This window comes from Glycine max, chromosome 19, assembly GCF_000004515.6.
Source record: "Glycine max cultivar Williams 82 chromosome 19, Glycine_max_v4.0, whole genome shotgun sequence".
NCBI classification, from domain to species: domain Eukaryota; kingdom Viridiplantae; phylum Streptophyta; class Magnoliopsida; order Fabales; family Fabaceae; genus Glycine; species Glycine max.
In genome coordinates, this window is record NC_038255.2 from 13,626,689 (window position 1) to 13,651,615 (window position 24,927).

Here is a 24,927-nt window from a genome sequence, read left to right on the forward strand (position 1 = left end):
GAAATGATTGCTAACGTGATCATTTCTAATTGTCAGCATAGGAGCATATTTGTCATATAATATTTTTTGGACTTTTCATCTTCTCACTCCGCTAACAAATGCTAAAAGATGAAAATACAAAATATAATCCCCGAAAGTGTAAAAAATGTGACAAATATATCCCGACGTTAACCATAGATTGTGACTAATTATTATAATTTTGAAAAATTTATAATGATTGCGAAAAAAATTTAGGAGAACTATATCATACGAGTAAGTGTCTGTTTTCATTATATAATTTTCAAATTTCATCAACGGTTGAACACATGCATAAAATATTACTAATGAAAGTGAATTTTTATTTTTTTGGCGAATTCTTCTTACTTTTCTTCAACTACAAAAAAAAAAATCAATCATTTGGTTGTTAATTCTTTAATAAATGTCATCAACACAGAAAAAAAATTTACTATAAAATGATAAGAAAATCATTGTTTCAGTCTAATCAAACAGTACTTATTTAATTGTTTTTTTTATAATTTTTTCATAATAAAATATGAATGTCTATTAGTATATGCAATGAAATCAAATTACAAATTATAATAATAAAAGTTTATTGATTTTTAATTTTTTTTAAATCACACACAATTATTTTTTATTGACGGATCATTTAAAAAATCATAACCTTAAAAAAATCATTCTAAAGGAGATGATTGTTTTTTAAAAATTAAAAGTGTCATTGCAATTACAATTTTCCTTAAAAATTATTCATAGATCTAATTTAACTATAATGCTTTACAATAAGCATTTTTTTTACTTAACCTTTCACCAAGCTTTGGAGCATCAAAAAATTATTTATAGTTTATAAAACGAGTATTTTTTTTTAGACTCAATTTAATTTGCGAGTTTGTTTAAAAATTGTCGCCATCATTATAAATTATTTCAAATTATAATAATTAGTCACAATCTACTATTAATGTTTCGATATATTTGTCATACTGTTTACACTTTTGGGGACTAAATTTTCTATTTTCATCTTTCTGGGAGCATTTGTTAGCGGAATGCAAAGACTAAAAGTCAAAAAATATTATATAACAAAACACCAAACCATTAGAGATTTTTAGACTTTCCGAGACTAAATCAAATTACACAACAAAAAACAAAAATGACTATCTACTCTATTATTTATGGAATATCTATCTATTTATACAAAGAAGGCCCTTGACTATGCCAATTGACTCTTTTTTGCCACATGTCGTCCTACCAACAATCCTCCTTCCCGCCCAAAAATCCCTCATCAGGCCTAAAGCTTTGTTGCCACGTGTCTGTTATGGATGGCTATCAATGTGCATTAACTGCTTTGCGCCTTTATGATTTTTTTTTCCCGAAACGAAAATCTGCCTGTTGCTTCCCTGAAATAATTAATATTTTTTGTCTTTTGTGTTTAATGCAAATACGTTTTCCCTTCTCTTCTCTTTCTCTCTCATGAAATTACGTTTCCAAGAAATGCAAATACGTTTTCCCTTCTCTATGTTTTTTTTCATTTGTGCACTGACCCCTTTCTCTCACTTCTCACTTCTTCTTCTTCTTCTTCTGTTCTTCTCTTTCTCTCTCTTGAACTACAATGGTAGAAGACGTGTGTTTCCTCTACAAGATACTTCCTTTCTACTTCCTTATTGCTCCTTTTTACGGTCAAACCCATATGTTTTTTTTTTCATTTGTGCGCTGACCTTTTTCTCTCACTTCTCACTTTTTCTTCTTCTTCTTCTTCTTCTTCTTCTTCTTCTTCTTCTCTTTCTCTCTCTTGAACTACAATGATAGAAGACGTGTGTTTATTTTTTGGCATATTTTATGCAGAGAAGGTGGAAGAACACATTAAAGCTGCGATTTTTATCTCAGCAACTCCATGAGTACAGGTTCATAAACACAAAAGCTTAAATTTTTTTGGGTGTTCTACCTTTATTTTGTTTTCTGACTTCTCGCAATACAAAAGTTTAAATTTTTTTGTGTTCCTGAGCCTTCTCCAACGTGTTCATTGCTTCCTATACCCAGCTTTTTGTGTTTTCGTCATTTTTTGGTGGTGTAATGGTTCAATATATTTTTTGGCATGTTGTATGCGGAGAAGGTGGAAGAACACACTAAAGCTGTGATTTTTATCTCAAAAAAGCTTTGATTTTTATCTTATACAGGTTTGTTTTCTTTGTTTCTCTGTTTATGTTTTCTTTGTTTCTCACAATACAAAAGCTTAAATTTTTTTGTTAGCCTCATCCTTCTCCGACATCCCGCATATGTTTTGTTTTATGACTTTTTGCAAGACAAAAGCTTATTTTTTTTTTGGTTCAACCTTCTTTATGAGTCTCTATTGCATGCAGGGAAGGTGGAAGAGCACACTACAGGTGCGATTTTTATCTGAAAACTCCATGAGTACAGGTTCCTTTTCTTTGATTTTTTGGTTTGCGGTTAAATTTTTTCATCTTCGTCAGCCTTCTCGAACGTGTTCATTCCTTCCTATACCCACTTTTTTGGGGTTTTATGATTTTTCGCAAGACAAAAGCTTTAATTTTTTTGGGTGTTCTTCCTTTATTTTGTTTTCTAAGTTCTCGCACTGCAAAAAGCTTAAATTTTTTTGTGTTCCTAAGCGTTGCATTTAACAGCTAGGACTTTTGGCATTGCAAAAAGCTCCATGAGTACAGGTTTGTTTTCTGAGTTCTTGCACTACAAAAGGCTTCTACACCTTGCATTGCATTTTGGGTTTATATCTGTATCATTGGATAACTTTTTTTTTTGTTTCTTGATTTTTTGCAACCCAAAACCTTTAATTTTTTGGGATGTTCTGCCTTTATTTTATTTTCTGAGTTCTCGCAACACAAAATCTTAAATTTTTTTGTGCTCCTCATCCATCTCCAACTTTTTGTGCCTTCGTCCTTTTTTGGTGGTGTAAAGGTTCAATATATTTGTTTGCGTTGCATTTTTGCGTTCTGATGTAGCAATGGCAAGAATTCTTAACAAAAAATTAGTTGACAATTGTATGGGAGCTGATAATCAAGAAGCAGCAAAATTGGAGTGATGATGACCCCATTTGATTGATGAATAACAGTTTAAAATTGTAATTTAATAATTATGGTTTCCAGACAATGTATTTATTAGGTTGTAATGTAAAATAATTTTAAACTGTTAGTGTATTTAATGTAAATAAAAGAAATTTTAAACATTCAATATTGTGAATTTATAGTAATAGTATAATATACATGTTAATATTTAATAATTAACAATAGACTTAAGACTGCCTGCAAATGAGATGGAATGATGCGAGAAATTGATATTTGAAAAGTAAAATTGTCTATGCTAACAAAGATAATGTATGTAATATCCACTTCCCTTCATATTATGTAACATATTTCATCGATGATTTCTAAGAAAAGTAACAATTTTGGATTTTTAATGTTTAATGGATTGCGTTGGAAGAAGACTTATAAATTGAGTGCTACTTCATGGTTTGATAGAATTAAAAGTGATTAAGTTAATATTACACTGTCAAGAGTAATTGGATTTTGTACATTGTCTTGAAATGCCTTATGGTGGTGAGTAAAAAAAATTCTAGGTTCTAAACAAATAAATATTGTATTTATACTTTGAAATAATTTCTAAGTAATAAAAATAATTAGCTTTTTAAAATTATTTTAGAAATGTCATGTTTAATTATACTCTAATTTAATCAAAATTTGAGACTAAGACTAAGGGAACTGATTTTTTTTTTTAGGTCAGACAAAGGATTAAAAGTACCAAGGTAATTGTAAAAGAAGCCAATAATGCTCTATTTTATTTTTTTCATAAGAAAACAATAAATTTTAAATATTCTGTTAGGAGATGAAAATAATCATAATTTCCTAATTAATAATCATATTCTGTTAGGATATTAAAAAAATCATAATTTTCTAATTAATAATCATATTCTGTTAGGATATCGAAATAATCATAATTTTGATGTTACCTTATTCTTAATTAGTAGGTACTTAAAAATCAATTTTAAATATTGCACTATCAATTTTAACATATTATTAAAATAGCTTCAATATTGTGTTTGTTTTTAACGTAATCATTGTCAGTCTATTAAAATTTAATTAATAAGCATATTTTATTCATATTTTGTTAGTTTTCATTTCAAATTAATAGGTAATTAACAATCAATTTTAAATATTATGTTACGATATGGAAATAATCATAATTTTCAAATCAATAAGCATGTTCTATTAGGAGATCGAAATAATCATAATTTAGACGTCGACTTATTCCTAATTAGTAGGTATTTAACAATCAATTTTAAATATTACACTATTAATTTTAATATATTATTAAAACCATCTTCAATTTTGTATTTGATTTTGCCGTAATCACTGTTGATGTAAGCTCCATTGGAGCTTGTAGGCCTAGGATCTTCTTCATCAATAGATTCTTTTGCTTTCTTGGAATATGAATGGCAGCGGAATGGAGAAGGAAGAGAGAGAGGAGAATCCACTTCAAGGAGAAGATGAGTCTAGAAGAAGTTCACCACCATAGGAGGCCATGGATAAGAGCTTGGAGGAAGAAGGAGATGAATGAAGGGAGAGGAAGAGAACAACACGAAATTTTGTGCTCTAAAAGAGCTCTGAAATCTAAAGTTTAATTTTCAAATGATCAAAGTTGGAAAAATGCACACACATAGCCTCTATTTATAGCCTAAGTGTCACACAAAATTGGAGGGAAATTTGAATTTCAATTCAAATTTCACTTGAATTTGAAATTGAATTTGTGGAGCCAAATTTTGGAGCCAAAATTTCACTAATTATGATTAGTGAATTTCAAATATGATTCAGCCCACTAATCCAAGATCAAGTCCAAGATTATCCACTAAGTGTGCTTAGGTGTCATGAGACATGTAAAGCATGAAGGACATGCACAAAGTGTGGCTATATAATGTGGCAATGGGGTGTAGCATGCAAATGCTCACCTCCCCCTCTAAAATTTAATTGGATTGGGCTTCTCTCAATTCAATTAAATTTATTTCTCAACACACACATCAAATATTCACTTAATGCATGTGAAATTACAAAATTACTCCTAATACAAAAACTAGTCTAGGTGCCCTAAAATACAAGGGCTGAAAAATCCTACATTTCTAGGATATCCTTCCTACATTATGGAGCCATAAATACAAGGTCCAAAAATAATGAAATCCTATTCTAATATGTACAAAGATAAGTGGGCTCATACTTAGTCCATAGACCCAAAATCTACCCTAAGGCTCATGAGAACCTTAGTACATTTTCTTGCATCTCTGGCCCAATCTTCTTGGAGTCTTCTATCCAATGCCCTTGGGGGGTAGGATTGCATCAATTGTCAATTTATTAATGTTTAATTAATAAGCATATTATATTCGTATTTTTATTAATTTTCATTTCAAATTAAATCAGTATATCCCAAAGGTTATTTGAAGGCTTGGGCTAACACTACTAATATCTGATTTTGGTCATCTGCATTCCAAAGGTTTTTTCATATGCCTTTGTAATAATCTGTCTTTTGTTTATTATGTATCAAATGTATATTTTTCAGTTGCATTTAATATTTAAATATTATACTTTGTTAGACTTTGTACTTAGGTTATTTGAAGGGACAGTCTAACACTAATATCTTTTCCTAATATTTGTTTATTAACCAAACAATTATATAGTTATTTTTTCCTGCCTCTGCATGTTTCATGGCTTAGTGTTCTTGATTTTTTTGTCGTATTTCCTGTTGAGATCTCCATTCTTTCCTTTGTGTGGCCTTATTTCGGTTACCATATGTAATGTTCTATGAATTTTAATTGTAGATTAAACGTGGACGAAAGGTTTATGCTCTGTAATTTTTGTGTGTATTGTTTTCTTTAATTTATGGTGGAGGGGATTCAATCAAAAAGAAAAAAAAATGCAATCAACAATTTGAAGGCATGGGCTAACACTACTAATATCTTATTTTAGTCATGTGTATCCCAAAGGTTCGTTCATGTGCCTTCTTCTCATATTTTTATTAATGTTGTAAGTTCAATACCTTTGGGTATCAAACAATTTTTCAATTTCTTTTTAATTTGGACTAAACTCATAATTTTATTATATATTTCAGGAAGAATAGTGTTCACGTTACTTTAGTTGAAACCTGTATAACAAAAAAATTATTGAATCAATAAATGAATTTTAGAGAAATAAAAAAATGTTAGGATGATGTGCAGAAAGATACAAACCTAACCTTTAACAAAAAAAAATAATGAATTAATAAATGAATTTTGGAAAAATTAAAAAATGTTAGGATGATGTGCAGAAAGATACAAACCTGACCTTTATGCTATTTATTAACATTTTTATTTTCATTTTCAATCATACAAAAAAAATATTATGATCAACTAGGGAGTTTGGGTGATTAATATTAAACTAATGTTAGTGCAACAACCTCTTTATTTTTTAAAAATAGATTCCTAAGACCATTTACATTACATAATTATTTATTTATGAGTTACTTATTATAATTTTGTGGGTCTTATAATTTCATATAAATTTAAATATTTTAAATAAAAAAGAAAAAAAAAAGGATGCAGTCAACAAGTTTGTTTTCTATACCCTGTTTTCTTGAAATTTCCTTTGTGCCTTACATTTGGAATACATCCCAAAGGTTATTTCAAGGCACGGGCTAACACTACTAATATCTAAAATTAGTCATGTGCTTTTCTTTGTGTGGCCTTATTTCGGTTTAAAATTTGAAAGGCCACTAGTGCATGTCACTTTTATTATTTTAGTTACACTGTCCAATAAGACTAACATGTAATGGGTATGATCAAATTGTTTAGTAGTGTTAGTAAAATTTATAATTTCAAACCAAAAGATTTTAAATTTTTCCAACATAAATCAATTTATGGTCGTTATTTGGCAATGCCAACATTATTAATGTTTAACAGCAATATTTCACAGCAATATTTCAGATTAAGTCAAATACGGTGAAAATATATTAAATATTAATAAGCATCTTTTATTCGTATTTTTGTTAATTTTCATTTCAAATTAATAGGTACTTAACAATCAATTTTACATATTGTGTTAGGATATGAAAATAATCATAATTTTCAAATTAATAAGCATATTCTCTTAGGATATAGAAATAATCATGATTTAGATGTTGATTTATTCCTAATTAGTAGGTACTTAACAATGAATCTTAAATATTACAGTATCAATATTAACATATTATTACAACAACTTCGATTTTGTATTTGTTTTTGCTGTACTCATTGTCAATTTGTTGACGTTTAATTAATAAACATATTTTATTCGTATTTTTGTTAATTTTCATTTCAAATTAGTAGGTACTTACCCATCAATTTTAGATATTACAGTCAATTTTAACATATTATTAAAACCAACTTCAAATTTATATTTGTTTTTGCGTAATCATTGTCAATTTATTGACGTTTAATTAATAAACATATTTTATTTTATTAATTTTCATTTCAAATTAATAGGTACTTAACAATCAATTTTTAAATATTATGTTAGGATATAGAAATAATCATAATTTTCAAATTAATAAGCATATTCTGTTAGGACATGGAAATAATCATAATTTAGACGTTGACTTACTCCTAATTAGTAGGTACTTAATCAATTTTAAATATTACACTATCAATTTTAACATATTATTAAAATCAGCTTCAATTTTGTATTTGTTTTTGTCGTAATCATGGTTAATTTATTAACGTTTAATTAATAAGCATATTTTATTTGTATTTTTGTTAATTTTCATTTCAAATTATTTTATTCACTACAACAAGTTACTAACGATAATGACAAGAATACCATCCAAAACGATCTATAATTGGATGAGATTAGTTTCAAATTCATATTTTATTTAATGTATTTTTTTTCTGCCAATACTTAAACATTATTATTATCCAAATGAACAAAATTATATAAGTGTGTGCATGTAGTAATAATTTATAAGTATGAAATCTTAAATATTAGTATGAGCTCGTGCATCAGATGTCTTTTGTTTAATTTAAGGAAAAAATAATTATAAAATTATATTCATAATCTGTCTTTTGTTTATTATGTATCAAATGTATTTTTTTCAGTTACATTTAATATTTAAATATTATATTTTGTTAGAATTTGTACTTAGGTTATTTGAAGGCATGGACTAACACTAATATCTTTTTCGAATATTTGTTTGTTAACCAATCAATTATGTAGTTTTTTTTTTCCTGCCTGGCTTAATGTTCTTAATTTTCTTGTCGTATTTTCTACTGATATCTCCATTCTTTTCTTTGTGTGGCCTTATTTCGGTTTCCATCTGTAATGTTCTATGAATTTTTATTATAGATTAAACGTGGACAAAAGATTTATGTTTTGTAATTTTTGTGTGTGTATTGCTTTCTTTTTTTCACTTATATTTTTCTATTTGTGCTTAAATTATTTGAACACATGAGCTAGTACTAACATTTTTTCCTGATATTTGTTTGTTAACCCATCAATTATGTAGTTATCTTTTTTCTGCCTCTTGATGTTTTATATCTTTATGTTCTTTATAAGTTAAACCCGTCTTCTGCGTTTTTTTAGCATTTAAAGTTGCGATTTTTAACAAAACTGTGTGACTTCTTATAATACAAAAGTTTATTTATTTATTTATTTTTTTGTTTCTAAGCCTTCTCCAACATACTCATTGTATGTAGAGAAGATGGAAGAATACACTAAAGATGCACGGGCTCTCACTAGTAAAAAATTATTGTATTTTTAATGTATTTACTTTGGTTAATTATGAACATATTTTTTCCATTTATATTTTTTTATTTGTACTTAAATTATTTGAAAACACGAGTTAATACTAATATTTTTTCTTAATATTTATTTGTTAACCAATCAATTATGTAGTTATCTTTTTTCTGCCTCTTCATATTTCATATCTCTGTGTTCTTCATATTTTTATCATAAATCCTTTCTTTCAATTCAAATAATATATCATACTTAAAATTATACTTTATTACATACATATAATAACTCAATATTAATTATTCTAATTTTTAAATACTCAAATTAGAGTCTCAGCCTGGACATCGGCACAAAGACCTGAAAACGACTTCAATTTTTCATATCTCTGGCTAGTAATGGTGATATTTGATTCACTGCATCCTTCAAAAAAGGCCGGCGGGAAAGACCTGAAAAGCAAAAAGATTTCCCCACGTTAGGCCACACAAGAAAACGACTTCAATTTCTCTTTCCTAACCTGCAAAAACCGTCACGCAAGCAATTGTGCGTTTCTGAAGCGAGAATTTGATTTGTGAGAGTGGCATTCAAGAACCACATCGCAATGGGAAGTGAAGAGATCTCAACCTCGCTCTGCGAAGACATTCCCAATCTCCTCTCATCATTCGTCGACACCTTCGTCGATTTCTCAGTCAGCGGCGGTCTCTTCCTGCCGCCGCCGCCGCCACCTCCGCCGCTCCCAACGCGCCTCCCCTCACCGCCGCGCCTGGTGGCAATCGGCGACCTCCATGGCGATCTCGAGAAGTCGAAGGAGGCGCTGCGCCTCGCTGGCCTCATCGACGTCGCGGACCGCTACACCGGCGGCTCCGCCACGGTGGTCCAGATTGGTGATGTGCTCGACCGCGGCGGCGACGAGCTCAAGATCCTCTACTTCCTCGAGAAGCTGAAGCGCGAGGCGGCGCGGCGCGGTGGCCGGATCATCACCATGAACGGCAACCACGAGATCATGAACGTCGAGGGCGATTTCCGCTTCGCCACACTACCCGGGGTGGAGGAATTTAGAGTTTGGTGGGAATGGTTCGAAATCGGGAACAAAATGAAAACCCTCTGTCACGGTTTGGAAAACCCTAAAGACCCAATGGAAGGTATTCCCTCTTCCTTCCGCGGCGTGAGGGAAGAGTTCCACGACGGGTTTCGGGCCCGGGTCGCGGCGCTGCGGCCCAACGGCCCAATTGCGAAAAGGTTCTTGTCGCAAAACGTCACCGTTTTGGTCGTTGGGGATTCAATTTTCGTGCACGGGGGTTTGCTGCCACAGCACACTTCGTACGGCTTGGAGAAGATCAACGAGGAGGTTCGGGATTGGGTTAATGGCTCAACAGGTCGGTTTTCACCGGATTATTGTCGGGGGGCGGACGGCCTCGTTTGGGTGAGGAAATTCTCGCGTGGAGATGAAAAGGAGTGTGATTGTTCGGCACTTGAGCATGTTTTGTCTACGGTGCCCGGTGTTAAGAGAATGGTGATGGGGCACACGATTCAGACTGTGGGGATTAACGGCGTTTGCGACGACAAGGCGATTCGGATCGACGTGGGTTTGTCGAAGGGGTGTGGGGACGGTTTGCCGGAGGTTTTGGAGATTAGTGGCAGTTCTGGGTTAAGGATATTAACGGGGAATCCGTTGTATCAGAATAAGGGCAATGTGGATGTTGGGAAGGAACAAGGGCTTGGGGAACACGGTGGACCTAGGCAAGTGGAAGTTAAGGCTTAAGGGATGGATATTCGATTGTGGATACCGTCAATGATGTTGTAAGTGGTTAATTTTTAGTCAATTTGTCTCGTTGTAGATGAAATGCGCATTGGTTGGTTGAGTTCTATAATGTAGATTCTAGATTTATGATGACGAATAACATCTATTTTGTGTGGTAAATTCGGAAGGTAATAGGGTGGGATTTGGATTCTCTAGGATGCTTATCAAAATTGCAAAGAGGAGTGCAGTTCCTACATCATCAATTAGTTCATTTTTTATATTTAATCTTCATTGCTTGCTTGATGTATTTGCAGTAGTTATGCGTACTTGTGTAGCACGTTTGTCAGTGTGCTTTCTAGTTACCGTTTATTCTCTCTTACGGTGTGAGAAGTTTCTATGAACTCCACAATTCTGTGGGTTAAGTTATTACGTGGTTGTTGGTCCATGCAGTCTGGTCATATGAGCATTACTAATGTTAAATAGTTTGGTTGAGCATAAGCCATGAAACTATGTGATTACTTTTACTTGCATTTACTTGTGACTTCTCATAATTGATGATGGACTGAGTGTCGTATTTCGTAGAAAAGCTAAGAGGTCAATTAATTTTGAGGTGGGAATGCGTTGAGAAGTTCTAAGCCAGTTCTTACTTCTTGATGACTTACCACGTCTGGTGCCAAGTTTCGGGGCTTGGTTTGTACCGTGCTCAGTTTTGCCCTCCCCTGTGCATTTTCTTCATACTGTAGTTTCTATCATCTGATCTTGTCCACAATCAAAATTCGAAACATTTATAGGACCATTTTTCTTATGTAGTTTTGATTGAGTATGGGTGCTTGTAAGTTCCCATAGCCATGCACTGTTCTTCTGTTAGTTTTGTTTCACATCTATGTAGCTGAGCTGACTAGGGTTTGATTCTGTTGTATATTTATCTGATTCTAAATCCTTATCTGTTTTGTAGTTTCTGATAATTCTTCTTTTCATTCTTTCCTTCCCTAATCCTTCATAGTTGATTGGTCCAGTCATGTTCAAGACAATTCTTGATCAAAGAACCCATAAACTGGTTTCCTTGAATGTTATGGTAGGGGAAAAAAGGCAGGAGAAAAACAGGTTCAAGACAATTCTTAATCAAAAACCAGTCCTGTATTAAACATGTTCGGGCTGGGTGCAAACTAGGTATTGTTCAAATAAACTGATATTGACCGTATTATTCATGAGGCCCACAAAATATGATTAAATCCAAGTGAAATCTTAGTAATGCATTTGCCATTGATGAGTGGCTGAAAAGGCCACTTGTTAAATTAAGTACATTATGTGATTACGGTACAATAGAAGCTTTCATTTCTTGGTGATAATGTAGAAAGAAAAGTATATCTAGAAAAAATAAACGTGCATGTGTAAGGATAATTTAAGAATTTTGAAAATGTTAAAAGAATAAGGAAGTGCAGGCTGAGTGTTGAAGGATGGAGGAAGGAAGATCCCCAGTCTCGCCAGCCATTTCGCCCTTCTTGTGGGCCTACCTATGAGTTTTCCAGATGAGTCTAGCTAATTCAATTGCATAAGGACCAAAATATGCAGTTTAATTTTTAACGTGTTTAATTGGTTTGTATCGTGTGCTTTCGACCATCTATTGTAAAAATGGAGTTTAATTTTTTTATTAGTATCCTAATTATTTATTTTTACTAATAATATTTTGTCAAAAGGTTAATGGAATATCTTATTACGTACTGCAAGATCACACCTATTTAAACTTGTTTTTTAATAATTAAATGCATTGCATGTTTGAGGTGTTTTTTTAATAATATTTGAACTCATTATAATCCACCCTTATTGAAAAACAATATTTTCAGTCCAACTTTAATAATTTAATAACAACTAGAATTCAATATCATTATAGAGAAAAAGAATTACACAATAATATTATAAATTTTTTTAATCATAATCTAGTTATAACTTATAGGGTATCATTGTTGAATTTTATGATAATTATATTAATGACAAATTATTATTGTATGATGGTGTAAAAGTGTTTTATACTATCATGATCATTAAACTTATTATTATACATAAATTTATGAATCTATAAATAGGTTTGGAGGATTTTTTTTTCAAATTACACCTTCTCTCTCCTATCTTTTTTCAAATTACACATGTTTTCTGAAAAAATTTCAATATACACCACATTTCCATGCTACATTGGGAACTCCGACCATGGGCCTTTTTTTTTAATTAATTTGTATGTTTAAATTTTTATTTTAATTTAAATTATTAAAATAATACAAATTTTATATTATATAAATATATTTTTAATTGATTTTAAAAACAATTTTTATTAAAATAATTTTTAATAAAATATAATTACTTATCTTGTATTATTTAATTTATATAAGACATTTTGTAGGTGAATATTTTTTTTAATTTGAATTTTGTTAATAATATATTTGCTTTAGTAAAAAGATTAAAACTTTTTATATTATTAAATTAATATTTTTTTATTAAAAAAGTTAAAATTTTAATATTATTAAAATAATATTTTGTTATTAAAAATTAATGGAAAAATAGAAAAAAAAACATGAAATTTTACGACAATATGGTCATAACAGGAACAATTGTTCCATGCTTTCATCTTAAGTTTTTTCTTATATAATTATAATTGTTTAAGTATTTTATTTATAATGTAGTATAATGTTCTTCGATAAATAAATTGTTAAATAAAAAATATTATCATTTTTAAAAAAAATCTGATGACATAGATAAACAAATTATATTTAGTAACATAATAATATTAAAATTTTTAATATTTTTACTAAAGTAAATATATTATTAGATAAAATTCAGATTTTAAAAAATGTTCACCCACAAAATGTCTTATATAAATTAAATAATAAAAGATAAGTAATTATATTTAATAATATTATTTTCTTATAAAAAAAATTATTTTAATAAAAAAGTATTTTTAAAATCAATTAAAAATATATTTATATAATATAATATTTGTATTATTTTAATAATTTAAATTAAAATAAAAATTTAAACATACAAATTAATTTAAAAAAAAAACCCATACGAAAGTCAGGGTGGTCAAACCCGACTTCCCAATGCAGCATGAAAATGGTGCATATTGAGAAATTATCCAAAAACATGTGTAGTTTGGGAAAAGATAGGAGAGAGAAGGTGTAATTTCGGAAAAAAATTGGGTTTGGAGTATATGCGGCAATTTATGAGTTGATTCGTAGCAATTGGTTGGTTTGGTTATGATGCAAGCTCCATTGGAGCTTGGAGGCCTAAGATCTTCTTCATCAATAGATTCCTTTGCTTCTTGGAAGATGAATGGCAGCAGAATGGAGAAAGGGAGAGAGAGAGGAGACGCCATTTCAAGGAGAAGATGAGTCTAGAAGAAGCTCACCATCATAGGAGGCCATGGATAAGAGCTTGGAGGAAGAAGGAGATGAATGAAGGGAGAAGGAGAGAAGAGCACGAAATTTTGTGCTCTAAATGAGCTTTGAAATCTGAAGTTTAATATTCAAATGATCAAAGTTCAAAAAAATGCACACACATGACCTCTATTTATAGCCTAAGTGTCACACAAAATTGGAGGGAAATTCAAATTTCACTTGAATTTGTGGAGCCAAACTTTGGAGCCAAAATTTCACTAATTATGATTAGTGAATTTTAGTTATGGTTTAGCCCACTAATCCAAGATCAATTCCAAGATTCTCCACTAAGTGTGCTTAGGTGTCATGAGACACGAAAAGCATGAAGGACATGCACAAAGTGTGACTATATGATGTGGCAATGGGGTGTAGTAAGCAAATGCTCACCTCCCCCTCTAAAATTTAATTGGATTGGGCTTCTACCAATTCAATTAAATTTATTTCTAACCACACACACCAAATATCCACTTAGTGCATGTGAAATTACAAAACTACCCCTAATACAAAAACTAGTCTAGGTGCCCTAAAATACAAGGGCTGAAAAATCCTATATTTCTAGGGTACCCTACCTACATTATGGAGCCCTAAATACAAGGCCCAAAAATAATGAAACCTTAATCTAATATTTACAAAGATAAGTGGGCTCGTACTTAGCCCATGGGCCCAAAATCTACCCTAAGGCTCATAAGAACCCTAGGGCCTTCTCTTGCATCTCTGGCCCAATCTACTTGGAGTTTTCTATCCAATGCCCTTGCGGGGTAGGATTGCATCATTCCCTCCCCCTTGAAAAGGATTTGACCTCAAATCCCGAGGTTCTTGAAACTCTGGGCTTTTTTCCTCAACACCTGTAAAAAGAACAAAAACATATGTATTAGTGGTGTTTAGTATGTTGAAGTAAGGTAAGGTCTGAAAACTCATTTCCTGGGCATCTTCCCATGAAGGAACATGGTTCCTCACCAACTCAATGAGTGGTGCTACAAGTATAGAAAAATATGGGGCAAACCTTTTGTAAAAGTTTGTTAAGTCTTGGAAGCCCCAAATTTTTCTTACACTTGATGGAGCGGGCCACTCAAGAATGACCTTTATTCTCTTAGGGTTCATGGGAACCCCTTGATCACAATTTAAAAAATTAAGAAAAGTAAAGCAATAGAACATACCTTTTTCTGTATTTTCATGTTGATTATTCCTACCAAAAAGTATGACAAACCTAAGGTGTCCCATATGAGTGCCTAAGTTTGTATTGAAACTAAAAATAAGAACAAACCTACCTAATGAGTCCCTATGTACACAAATCATGAAGATGTTGGGTGCACGAGTGATTTTACAAAAGAGTGTTGCACCACCCAAAACATTCATCACACCACCTATTTTAGGGATTTGGTGCCTAATAATACCTATTTTGGGCACCAACAAAGCACAAGGATTTAATCTCTTGCGAACCAAACCCTCATCCAACAACTCCTTTACTTGAGGAATAAACTCAAGCCTAAGAGATGTGGCAATGCTAGCAAGTGTCTTTTTATAAAGGAGAAAATGTGGAGGTTGTCTAAGAAGGGAAATTTCTTTAATATTTGTCTTTATTTCAAAATGTCTTTCCTTCTTAGCTAACCTCTTGGAGGAGACACTTACCTCCTTACACTCCTCCTTAACCATTAAAGGTTGTCCTTCTTCTTGGGGATAGATTTCTTCACTAGATTCTCCCCCCTTTGCTTCTTCACTTTCACTAGAGGAAGGTGAAGTAGTAGTCTCATCTTGGCTACTATAAATGTCTTGGCCCCTCATAATCATGGTTATCTTGGTGGGGCATTGAGAAGTAATGTGTCCTCTTCCAAGACATTTAAAACACTTCATGGAGCTAGTCTTGTCTTGCATACTAGCCTTAAGGGGTTGCTTTTCTATTGTCTTCCCCTTATCATATTTGGGCTTAGAAGGTCTCACCCCTAAGATTCCTTGACCTTGGTCTTTCTTTGGATAAGAGTGAGAGCCATAAGATTTTGAAGTAGACTTCCTTTTAAGTTATTACTCTACCCTTATTTCCCAATCTAAATTAGCCTCTACATTGTCCTTCCCATGGAAGTATGGGAGTTTAATGTTAACCTCTTGAGGCTTTCTTTCATTTTCTCTCCTATGGGAGTGAGGTCTAAGATGTGACCTATGCCTTCCTTCATAATAGTCACGAAGTTCTTCACTTAGGCTCTTGCAAGAGTTATGACTACTATAGGAGACATGTTTTTCTCTTTTCATTTCTTTCATTATTTTTCTTCTTTCTTTCTCTCTTATTTTCTTTCTTTCATCTTGACTTATTTCTTCCACTCTTTTTTTACCTTTTTCTTTTCTCTCTTGTTTTTCTTTCCACAACTTAAGGGATCTCAACTCATCTAATATCTTATACAAGGGGTCCTTAGGAGTAGAACCCTCACCATTAACACTAGATGAAGAATGAAGACTCATGTTGGTTCCTAAGTTATGGTTCTTTCTTGTTGGGGGTTTGAAACAAAAGGTAAAATAAACTATGGTTGAAACTAGCCAAAATAAACACTAAAAGAGGTGTGAAAGATAAGGTAAAAACTAATTGGTAAAAGGCAAGCTATCTAGGAGGTTTGACAATGGAGGGTAAAGGAAATAAGCTATGAAAATAAGCAAGAAATTAAAGTGCAAGAAATGCAAACTAAGCGGATCCTAAGAGTGTTTGGATGACCTCATTTAAGGTTCCCAACAAAACACTCACTATCCTAAGGGGAAATTGCCTAAAATTATTACACACAAATGGAAGTAGGGTGACCTAGCGGAGGCTCCCAACTTACTTCCAATGAAAGGCCTTTTTGTTACAAAATTTGAAAGCAAAACAAATTGCCAATTACAAAATTACAAAGAAAAAAGTCCTCAATTGTGGTGGCTATTCTCTCTTTAGTGTTTCACTCAATTTGGAGTGCTTCTTAGTCCAATAGCTCTTAAGGTGGTTGGCCCCTTGCTTCTTGACTCAAATTCTTCAAGATATGGCACCAATCCTCCTTTCCAATTCCCTATATGGCAATTCACAAGCAAGGAAACAAAGAGACAAGCAATAACCAAAGACCAAAAAAAATGAAATGAAAGCTAAACCAATAGAGTTTTAACAAGACAAATTTCCAAGGATTATTCAATAATTAAAGCAATGAAAAGCACAAAAAGCAAGTTAGGACTCAAAGAGAAACCTAGAATGACTCTAGAGTAGAGTAGAAAAACTCTAAAAAAAAAAGACTCAAGAAACCTCTAGCTTTGGCACTTGTTTTCAAATAATTTTCAATTGAAATTTCAGAACTAGGATTGGTATAAAATAGGCACCAATTATAGAACAAATTTTGAGCCAAAACAACAAGCACACTTTCCTTTCACTTTTCTTTTTTTTCCTGGACACTGATTTTTCTGCCAACTTGTGAGATTTTTCTTATTTTTTCATTTAATCCAAATCGCTTGGTTCTTTTTTTTATAATTTTTGTCCAAATGTCTAGAAAATTCAGTAAAAGTTTCAGCTCAAAAAAAGTAGTGACCAATTCCCAGTAATTTATACAAGTTCGTATGTTCAAGCCGCCAGCACGAGCGATTTCAGCCTAGAAATCAAGAGTAGTGTTTATGTTGCTTAAGGCTTGGATAGTTACAATTGTTTGATTATGCTCAATTATCTTGAATAACACAATTAAAGAGGGCTTAAGACTTATTTTGATTAACAAATCCAGCCACAACTCAGCACCACAACTCAACTTCATCATAGGCATCATGTAGGAAACTTAGAAAGCAAAAAAGAGTTCAACAACAAGGCTACTTCTAGGAATTGATTTAGAACATGTTATGAACTAAATAACATGCATGAATTAGACTTAAAATTCAAAAGATAGGCTAAGAATGACAAGAATACATGAACAAATGTATCTAGAATTCAATCAACAAAATAAAAATTCAACACAAACTTAGAACATAATGTGACAACTACTATGACTAAACATGACTATAAGACAACATGGATTAAGTGATTTACACTTAGATTTTTGTGTTTTTTTTTTCTAATCAATATTTTGGAAGAAAATTTAGATCTAAGGTTGAGCAGATGAATATTATGAATGAAAAATGATAGAACCTAAAATCAACACAAAAACAAGATTCAAGTGTAGATCTACAAAATTTGAACCATAGAAATGCAAGAACAAGTGTAGATCTAAGATTTAATCGGTTTATTTTTTTTTGAATCTACTCTAAACAGCACCAAAACACAAGACAATGGAGGATATACATGGAGAATAAGATGAAGAACAAGGAATTAAAGAGAATTCACCGAACAAAAAGATAGAGGAAGCAAAAGAACATCACCTAGATGAAGATGCTCTTGATACCACATGATGCAAGCTCCATTAGAGCTTGTAGGCCTAGGATCTTCTTCATCAATGGATTCCTTTGCTTCTTGGAAGATGAATGGCAGCGGAATGGAGAAAGGGAGAGAGAGAGGAGACGCCACTTCAAGGAGAAGATGAGTCTAGAAGAAGTTCACCACCATAGGAGGCCATGGATAAGAGCTTGGAGGAAGACGAAGATGAATGAAGGGAGAAGGAGAGAAGAGCACGAAATTTTGCGCTCTAAATGAGCTTTGAAATCTGAAGTTTAATATTCAAATGATCAAAGTTCAAAAAAATGCACACACATGACCTCTATTTATAGCCTAAGTGTCACACAAAATTGGAGGGAAATTCAAATTTCACTTGAATTTGTGGAGCCAAACTTTGGAGCCAAAATTTCACTAATTATGATTAGTGAATTTTAGTTATGGTTCAGCCCACTAATCCAAGATCAATTCCAAGATTCTCCACTAAGTGTGCTTAGGTGTCATGAGACACGAAAAGCATGAAGGACATGCACAAAGTGTGACTATATGATGTGGCAATGGAGTGTAGTAAGCAAATGCTCACCTCCCCCTCTAAAATTTAATTGGATTGGGCTTCTACCAATTCAATTAAATTTATTTCTAACCACACACATCAAATATCCACTTAGTGCATGTGAAATTACAAAACTACCCCTAATACAAAAACTAGTCTAGGTGCCCTAAAATACAAGGGCTGAAAAATCCTATATTTCTAGGGTACCCTACCTACATTATGGAGCCCTAAATACAAGGCCCAAAAATAATGAAACCTTAATCTAATATTTACAAAGATAAGTGGGCTCGTACTTAGCCCACGGACCCGAAATCTACCCTAAGGCTCATAAGAACCCTAGGGCCTTCTCTTGCATCTCTGGCCCAATCTACTTGGAGTTTTCTATCCAATGCCCTTGCGGGGTAGGATTGCATCAGGTTATAAATCACATTTGACTAAATTGATTAGCTATCCAAAAATCCCAAAGAAAGTCAAGGAGAAATACTCCAAAAACTTCACTAACTATAATCAAATAACAATATTATTGGTTAATTTAAAAATTGAATCATTTGATCAAATCGATTCTTGCTAATTTATTAAGGATAAAATAAATTTAAGCCTAAAAATAACTATGAGTGAATACATATATATGATTTTTCAAAAATTGATAAACTACATATAAATTTGTTAACTCATTGGCAAGTGCAAATTCAGTCTACAAGCAATAGATAAGGAATTTAAAATAAAAGATAAAGAAAGATAAAAGATAAGATAAAGATTTAAATTAAAAGATGATAAAGATAAAAAGTAGAAGATAAAATAGATATTAAATTTTAATGTAAAAGATAAGAAAAATAAAAGATAAAGACGATGATAAAAAGTGATAAATTCAGAATGTGATAATGTTAGGACCTAGCATGCCTTATTTGCCTAAGACGCATTATTTTAGATTTTTCTCTATCAATTAGGTGAATTTTTCCTACCCACATCTATTAGAATACTTGCCCCTGATGTCTTACGATGACAAACTTATCTTACCTATCTATCTCTTAAATGTCTTTGCAAAGACTCAAAAGATAAAATGCATGAAGTTCTAATTCTAAATGTTTGATTTGATGCATGAGCATAATGTAATCACTAATGATTTTATTAAGATACATCTTCCTTTGAGTTCTATTAGAAATTACCCTCTGTCTAGCGATTAATCTCTAAAACTGATGCATATAAGACCTTCCTTGTATTTCTACTAATGATTATCTTCTTTCGAGCACCTAACTCCTAAAGATAATGCAAGGATGAATGATACATGAAATTAAAATAAGGAAGGATAATAGGAAAGAAAACACATGTTTGCATTGATAGATATGAAACATATAATACATCTTTTGACTTTTTAGACCTGTCAGTCCCTAACTAAAGGGGTTTAGCCTCTCATTGTCATGAGAGGCTTTACAATTTAGGGGCTAATGTGGATAGAAGAAGGGGGATGGATAGAGGAGGAGAAGGGGACAATGGACATATATAGAGGATTTCCCCTATTAGAGATGCTCAGACTTAGTATGTATTCATTAGAGAACCCTGAGTCTCCAGAGTGGTATCTTTTCCTTTTGCTTCTTATTCCTTTTATAGGCCTAAAGTAGCTTACTTTTCACGCTAACTTCGTGCTAAGCACGCCTTTGGGCTTCCTCGTGGACCTTCTTCACGCTAAGCCTGAGTTTTCCCGCTTAGTGAGGGTGCACGCTAAGCTTGGATTGCGCGTTAAGCGAGATGTCCAATTCTGCCAATTTTTGCATCAATTTTCCTCCAAAGCACTTGAAATCTTCTTCTTTTAACTTCTACTAATCAAAAGCTACAAAAATATTAATTTGTTTATTATTTCATTAAAAACAGTAGTAAAGTAAAGAAATTGCAATCATTCTTAGCCAAAATTGACTATCAAATTAACTCAAATTTCGCAGTTATCAACTTCCCCAAATTAAAACCTTTGTTTGTCCTCTAGCAAAAGACAAGTTCTGAATGTACCAACGCATGAGATAACTGCGAATCATTTCAAAAATTTCAATGACTGACCCTGAGCTTGCATTTGTCTTGCTCTTGTGATGGAAGTATGAAGGAATACACATAAAGATGAAAAAGATTAGAAAGTAAAAACTTCATCAAGGTAGAATTACCACATTTCATTCCTCACAAGGCTAGTTTTTCTCTCAGCGCACAAGTGTCTTGGCTAAGAATGTTTTTAAATTCAACAATTGAACTAATGTTTCCAACTTTGCACTTCTTCTCAGTTAAGGTAATCATACATACATACTGTGGATCACTAAGGGCTTTTTAGGCTTGTAACGTGGTTGGGCCAACAAGGAACTCATGTTTTTTTTTGGATTCAAAGTTAGGTTCTAAGAGAGCACCTACCTCATATTTTTCTGATAACCCATGGCTTTATATTTCATAGCCCCAACTTTCTTGTCTTCCATTCTTAACAACACACAATTTTTTTTCGGTACATAGTTGCTATCAGCTTTTTATTTGAAGCACACTTTATTTTTCTTTTTTGAAACAATAGAACTATAAAAATTGAATTACATTGGTACTGTAGCAACTAATCACATTTACGTGTGTGTTGTAATTGATGTTCTTGCAACAAAGATTTTCACCTACAACCAACAATCCTCTTCTCCAAAATTAGAGATAAATTTATCTTGACCTGTGCTCTCCTACAACCTAAGATAAGGTGGTCATTAATTTCATCCAGCTCAGGTTTCATTAACAATTTATTGCATTGGGCTCAACGGGGTGCTAGAGATTCATTCTAATAATAGGTTGGCTATTTGGCTCAGTGGCTAAGAAAATCAAAACTAGGCCTTGATTATTTCCACCTTATGTATGTACTTAGACAATTTCAGAATCATGCAAAATCAGGAAATTAAGAGCAATCGTTGTCTCACGGTTATAAGGTCACACATATCATCGGACATTTATGAAGTGCTTGGCTTACCATACCATGATTTCTGTTTAGACGTGCTAACCTCTTGACTCTTGTGCTTTTTGATTCATACTTCATCACTCACAATAACGCCTGCTCACAAGAATTAGAATTTTCACAATCATTTCATTAGTACACAATATATCTCATTCATCAATTCATCTAGAACAAGTTGTAGCCAATTACTGATTTCCTATGTCTCTATCATGCAATTTTTATTGAATGGCTGAAATTAAACTACTGGAATTAAACTTCTGAAATTAAATTGCACGAAATAAGATAAAGAAAACAAATAACACAACTATCCTAAAAAAAACACAAATGCAATTAACTAAAAGAGAGATAGAGCAAGAAATTATGGGTTGTCTCCATGTAAGCGCCTTTTTAACGTCATTAGCTTGGCGGGTCCAATGCCTTCAAGGTGGCATGAAGGTCACATAGAACACATCTTCCTTGCATTTTCGCCTCTTAGCTAGAGACTCCATGAAACTCATGTATCCCGGAAATGCCTTCCATATCATTGCAAGAAAAGTGCTGGTGATCAAGGAGAGAATAACACTTAAAGGTTTATCATGTTCTCGATGCCTTTCTTCCTTGACAATCAGTTGATGAGGTATTGACTTGGAGAATAATTTCTTGTTGAATTTCTACTTGTGAGCACTTCTCCCATTGTTGTTGTGTTCTCTCCTCACTTTTTTCTTCATCTTTTTCTCTTGAATCATGATCTTCTACAAGACTTTCCTCATGAGCTTCAACCTCTACAAAGTTTTCTTCCCTTGTGACAAAAAATTTAGTCACTTCTTTTTCTAGCTTACCAAATTGAATTTCCCAATTTCTAACTGCGTGTTGAGTAGATTCAAATGATTCCTTGAGTTGCATCCACAAATTATCAAGAATAGAAATTCTTTCTTCTTCATATTGATTGTAAGGTTGTAACTCTTGCTCCCACTGACAATTTTCCATGGATTAGCTCTTGTCAACCTGAATCTCCAGATTTTGAATTGAGTTTTGATTGGCTTTAGAGCTAGCATGGTATGCCATGAATTGCATAAACACATTATCCAGATTAGAAAGTCTTTTTTCTTCATATTGATGGTAAGGGTGTAACTCTTGTCCCCACCAAGAATTTTTCATGGAGTAGAGATGACAGTTGTTATTGAAATGCTCTCCTCCACAAAAATTAAAATTTACCGGTGGTGGGTGACTGACCTCTGATCGTGTGGTATCAAGATACTCAATCCACCTCTTTAAAAGATCTTCCATCTTTAAGGTATCTTCCATGGATCAAGTTGTTCTAAGGTTCCACCCTACAAGCATAGACTCACAAGAAATATATATTTTTTTCTTTTTAAAAAAAGAAAAAAGTAAAAAAAATAAAAAGTTAAAAGATAAAACTGATTGCTTTAAAACTGATTGCTTTAAAATTGGAATATGTTGTTGGATCGAGTGGCCTCAGAATAATTAAGAAGAGGGGGTTGAATTAATTATTCCTAAACCTTTACTAATTAAAAAATTACTCTTCTAAGGCTTTTACTTATGTTGTTAAGAGAATATTAAGTAGAAGAGAAACTTAACAGAAAGTAAAAGCGAAAATTAAATGCACAATGGAAAGTAAAAGAGTAGGGAAGAAGAAAACAAACACACAAGAGTTTTTATACTGGTTCGGCAACAACCCGAGCCTACCTCCAGGCCCCAAGCGACCTGCGGTCCTTGAGATTTCTTTCAACCTTGTAAAAATCCTTTTACAAGCAAAGATCCACAAGGGATGTACCCTCCCTTGTTCTCTTTGAAACCCTAGTGGATGTACCCTCCACTAGAACTGATCCACAAGAGATGTACCCTCTCTTGTTCTCAGTCAAACCCAAGTAGATGTACCCTCTACTTGTACCACAAAGGATGTACCCTCCAATGTGTTAAGACAAAGATCACAGGCTGTTAAACCTTTGATACTTTGTGAATGGGGATATAAAAGAATTCTCAGGCGGTTAAACCTTTGAACGCTTTTGTATTAGGGAATGGGAAGAATCAAAAGAATTCTCAGACTATGTCGTTTTGAATTCTTTGACAAGGGAGAAGGGAGACACCAAAGAATTCAGGTGGTTAGTCCTTTGTTCTTTTGGAAAAGGGAGAAGAGAGACACAAAAAGAATTCAGGCGGTTAGTCCTTGGCGAATTCTTTTTGGCAAAGGGAGAAGAGTATGAAAAGATGAATAGCACAAGTTTTCAAGGTTTGGAAAACCAGAAAACTTCAGAAAGCTTTTGGTACAAAGAAGAAGAAGAAGTTCAAAGAGATTCAAGGCTTGTAAAGGATTGTAATGAAAATGATTGGAAAAGTGTTCAAGATTGTTGTTAGAAATATTTATTGAAAATGCAAAACAAAGCCTTGCTTTTATAGACTCTTCATGTCTGGTCAAGAAGGCCATTCAGAAGAGTTATAACTTTTAGAAAAACTTAAAAACCATTTGAAAAAGTCAAAACCTTTTTGAAGAGTTACATCTTTAGATTTTTCAGAAACAAACACTGGTAATCGATTACCAAATAAGTGTAATCGATTACACAAAGCTTTTGAGTGAAACAATGTGACTCTTCACATTTAAATTTGAATTTCAACGTTCAAGGACACTGGTAATCGATTACCAAAACATTGTAATCGATTACAGCCTTTTGAAAATATTTGGAGCGTTGTAAATTTAGTTTGAAAACTTTTTGAAACTCATTTTGCTACTGGTAATCGATTACCAGAGAGTAAAAACTCTTTGGTAAAGGTTTTGTCAAAAACTCATGTTCTATTCAAATTTTTGAAAAAACTTTTTAATACTTATCTTGATTGAGTCTTTTCTTCGTTCTTGAATCTTGAGTCTTGAATCTTGATCTTGATTCTTGAGATCTTGAATCTTGAATCTTGATTCTTGATTGTAGGATTTCTTCTTGAGTCTTGAATTCTTCTTGCTTCTTGAACTCTTGACTTGTTCTTGGTTCACTTGAGATGTTCTTTGATTCACTTGAGTTGTTCTTTGATCTTTTGTGCTTTTTGTTCATCACCTTTGTCATCATCTTTTGTTGTCATCATTGTTATCATCAAAACACCTTTGAATCATTTTTGATTCATCATGAAGCTTTGCTTCCACAATCTCCCCCTTTTTGATGATGAC

The 24,927-nt window shown here is 32.5% G+C and overlaps 1 protein-coding gene across 2 annotated transcripts; it reads left to right on the forward strand.

The window, feature by feature from the left end:
- Window positions 1-8,983: 8,983 nt before the first annotated feature.
- LOC100778298 (shewanella-like protein phosphatase 2) lies at window positions 8,984-11,805 on the forward strand. Of its 2 annotated transcripts, none has more exons than XM_041012948.1 (2): window positions 8,984-10,541; window positions 11,438-11,805. In XM_041012948.1, the coding sequence occupies exon 1, from the start codon at window positions 9,343-9,345 to the stop codon at window positions 10,501-10,503; it is 1,161 nt and encodes a 386-aa protein (XP_040868882.1). In that variant the 5' UTR covers window positions 8,984-9,342; the 3' UTR covers window positions 10,504-10,541; window positions 11,438-11,805. The 2 variants fall into 2 exon arrangements, with proteins under 2 accessions (XP_040868882.1, XP_006604047.1); XM_006603984.4 differs by having other exon boundaries at window positions 11,486-11,805.
- Window positions 11,806-24,927: the final 13,122 nt, after the last annotated feature.

Excerpts from the sequence above, each read along its gene's own strand:
- LOC100778298 (XM_041012948.1), top strand. The coding sequence starts at position 9,343 with ATGGGAAGTGAAGAGATCTCAACCTCGCTCTGCGAAGACATTCCCAAT.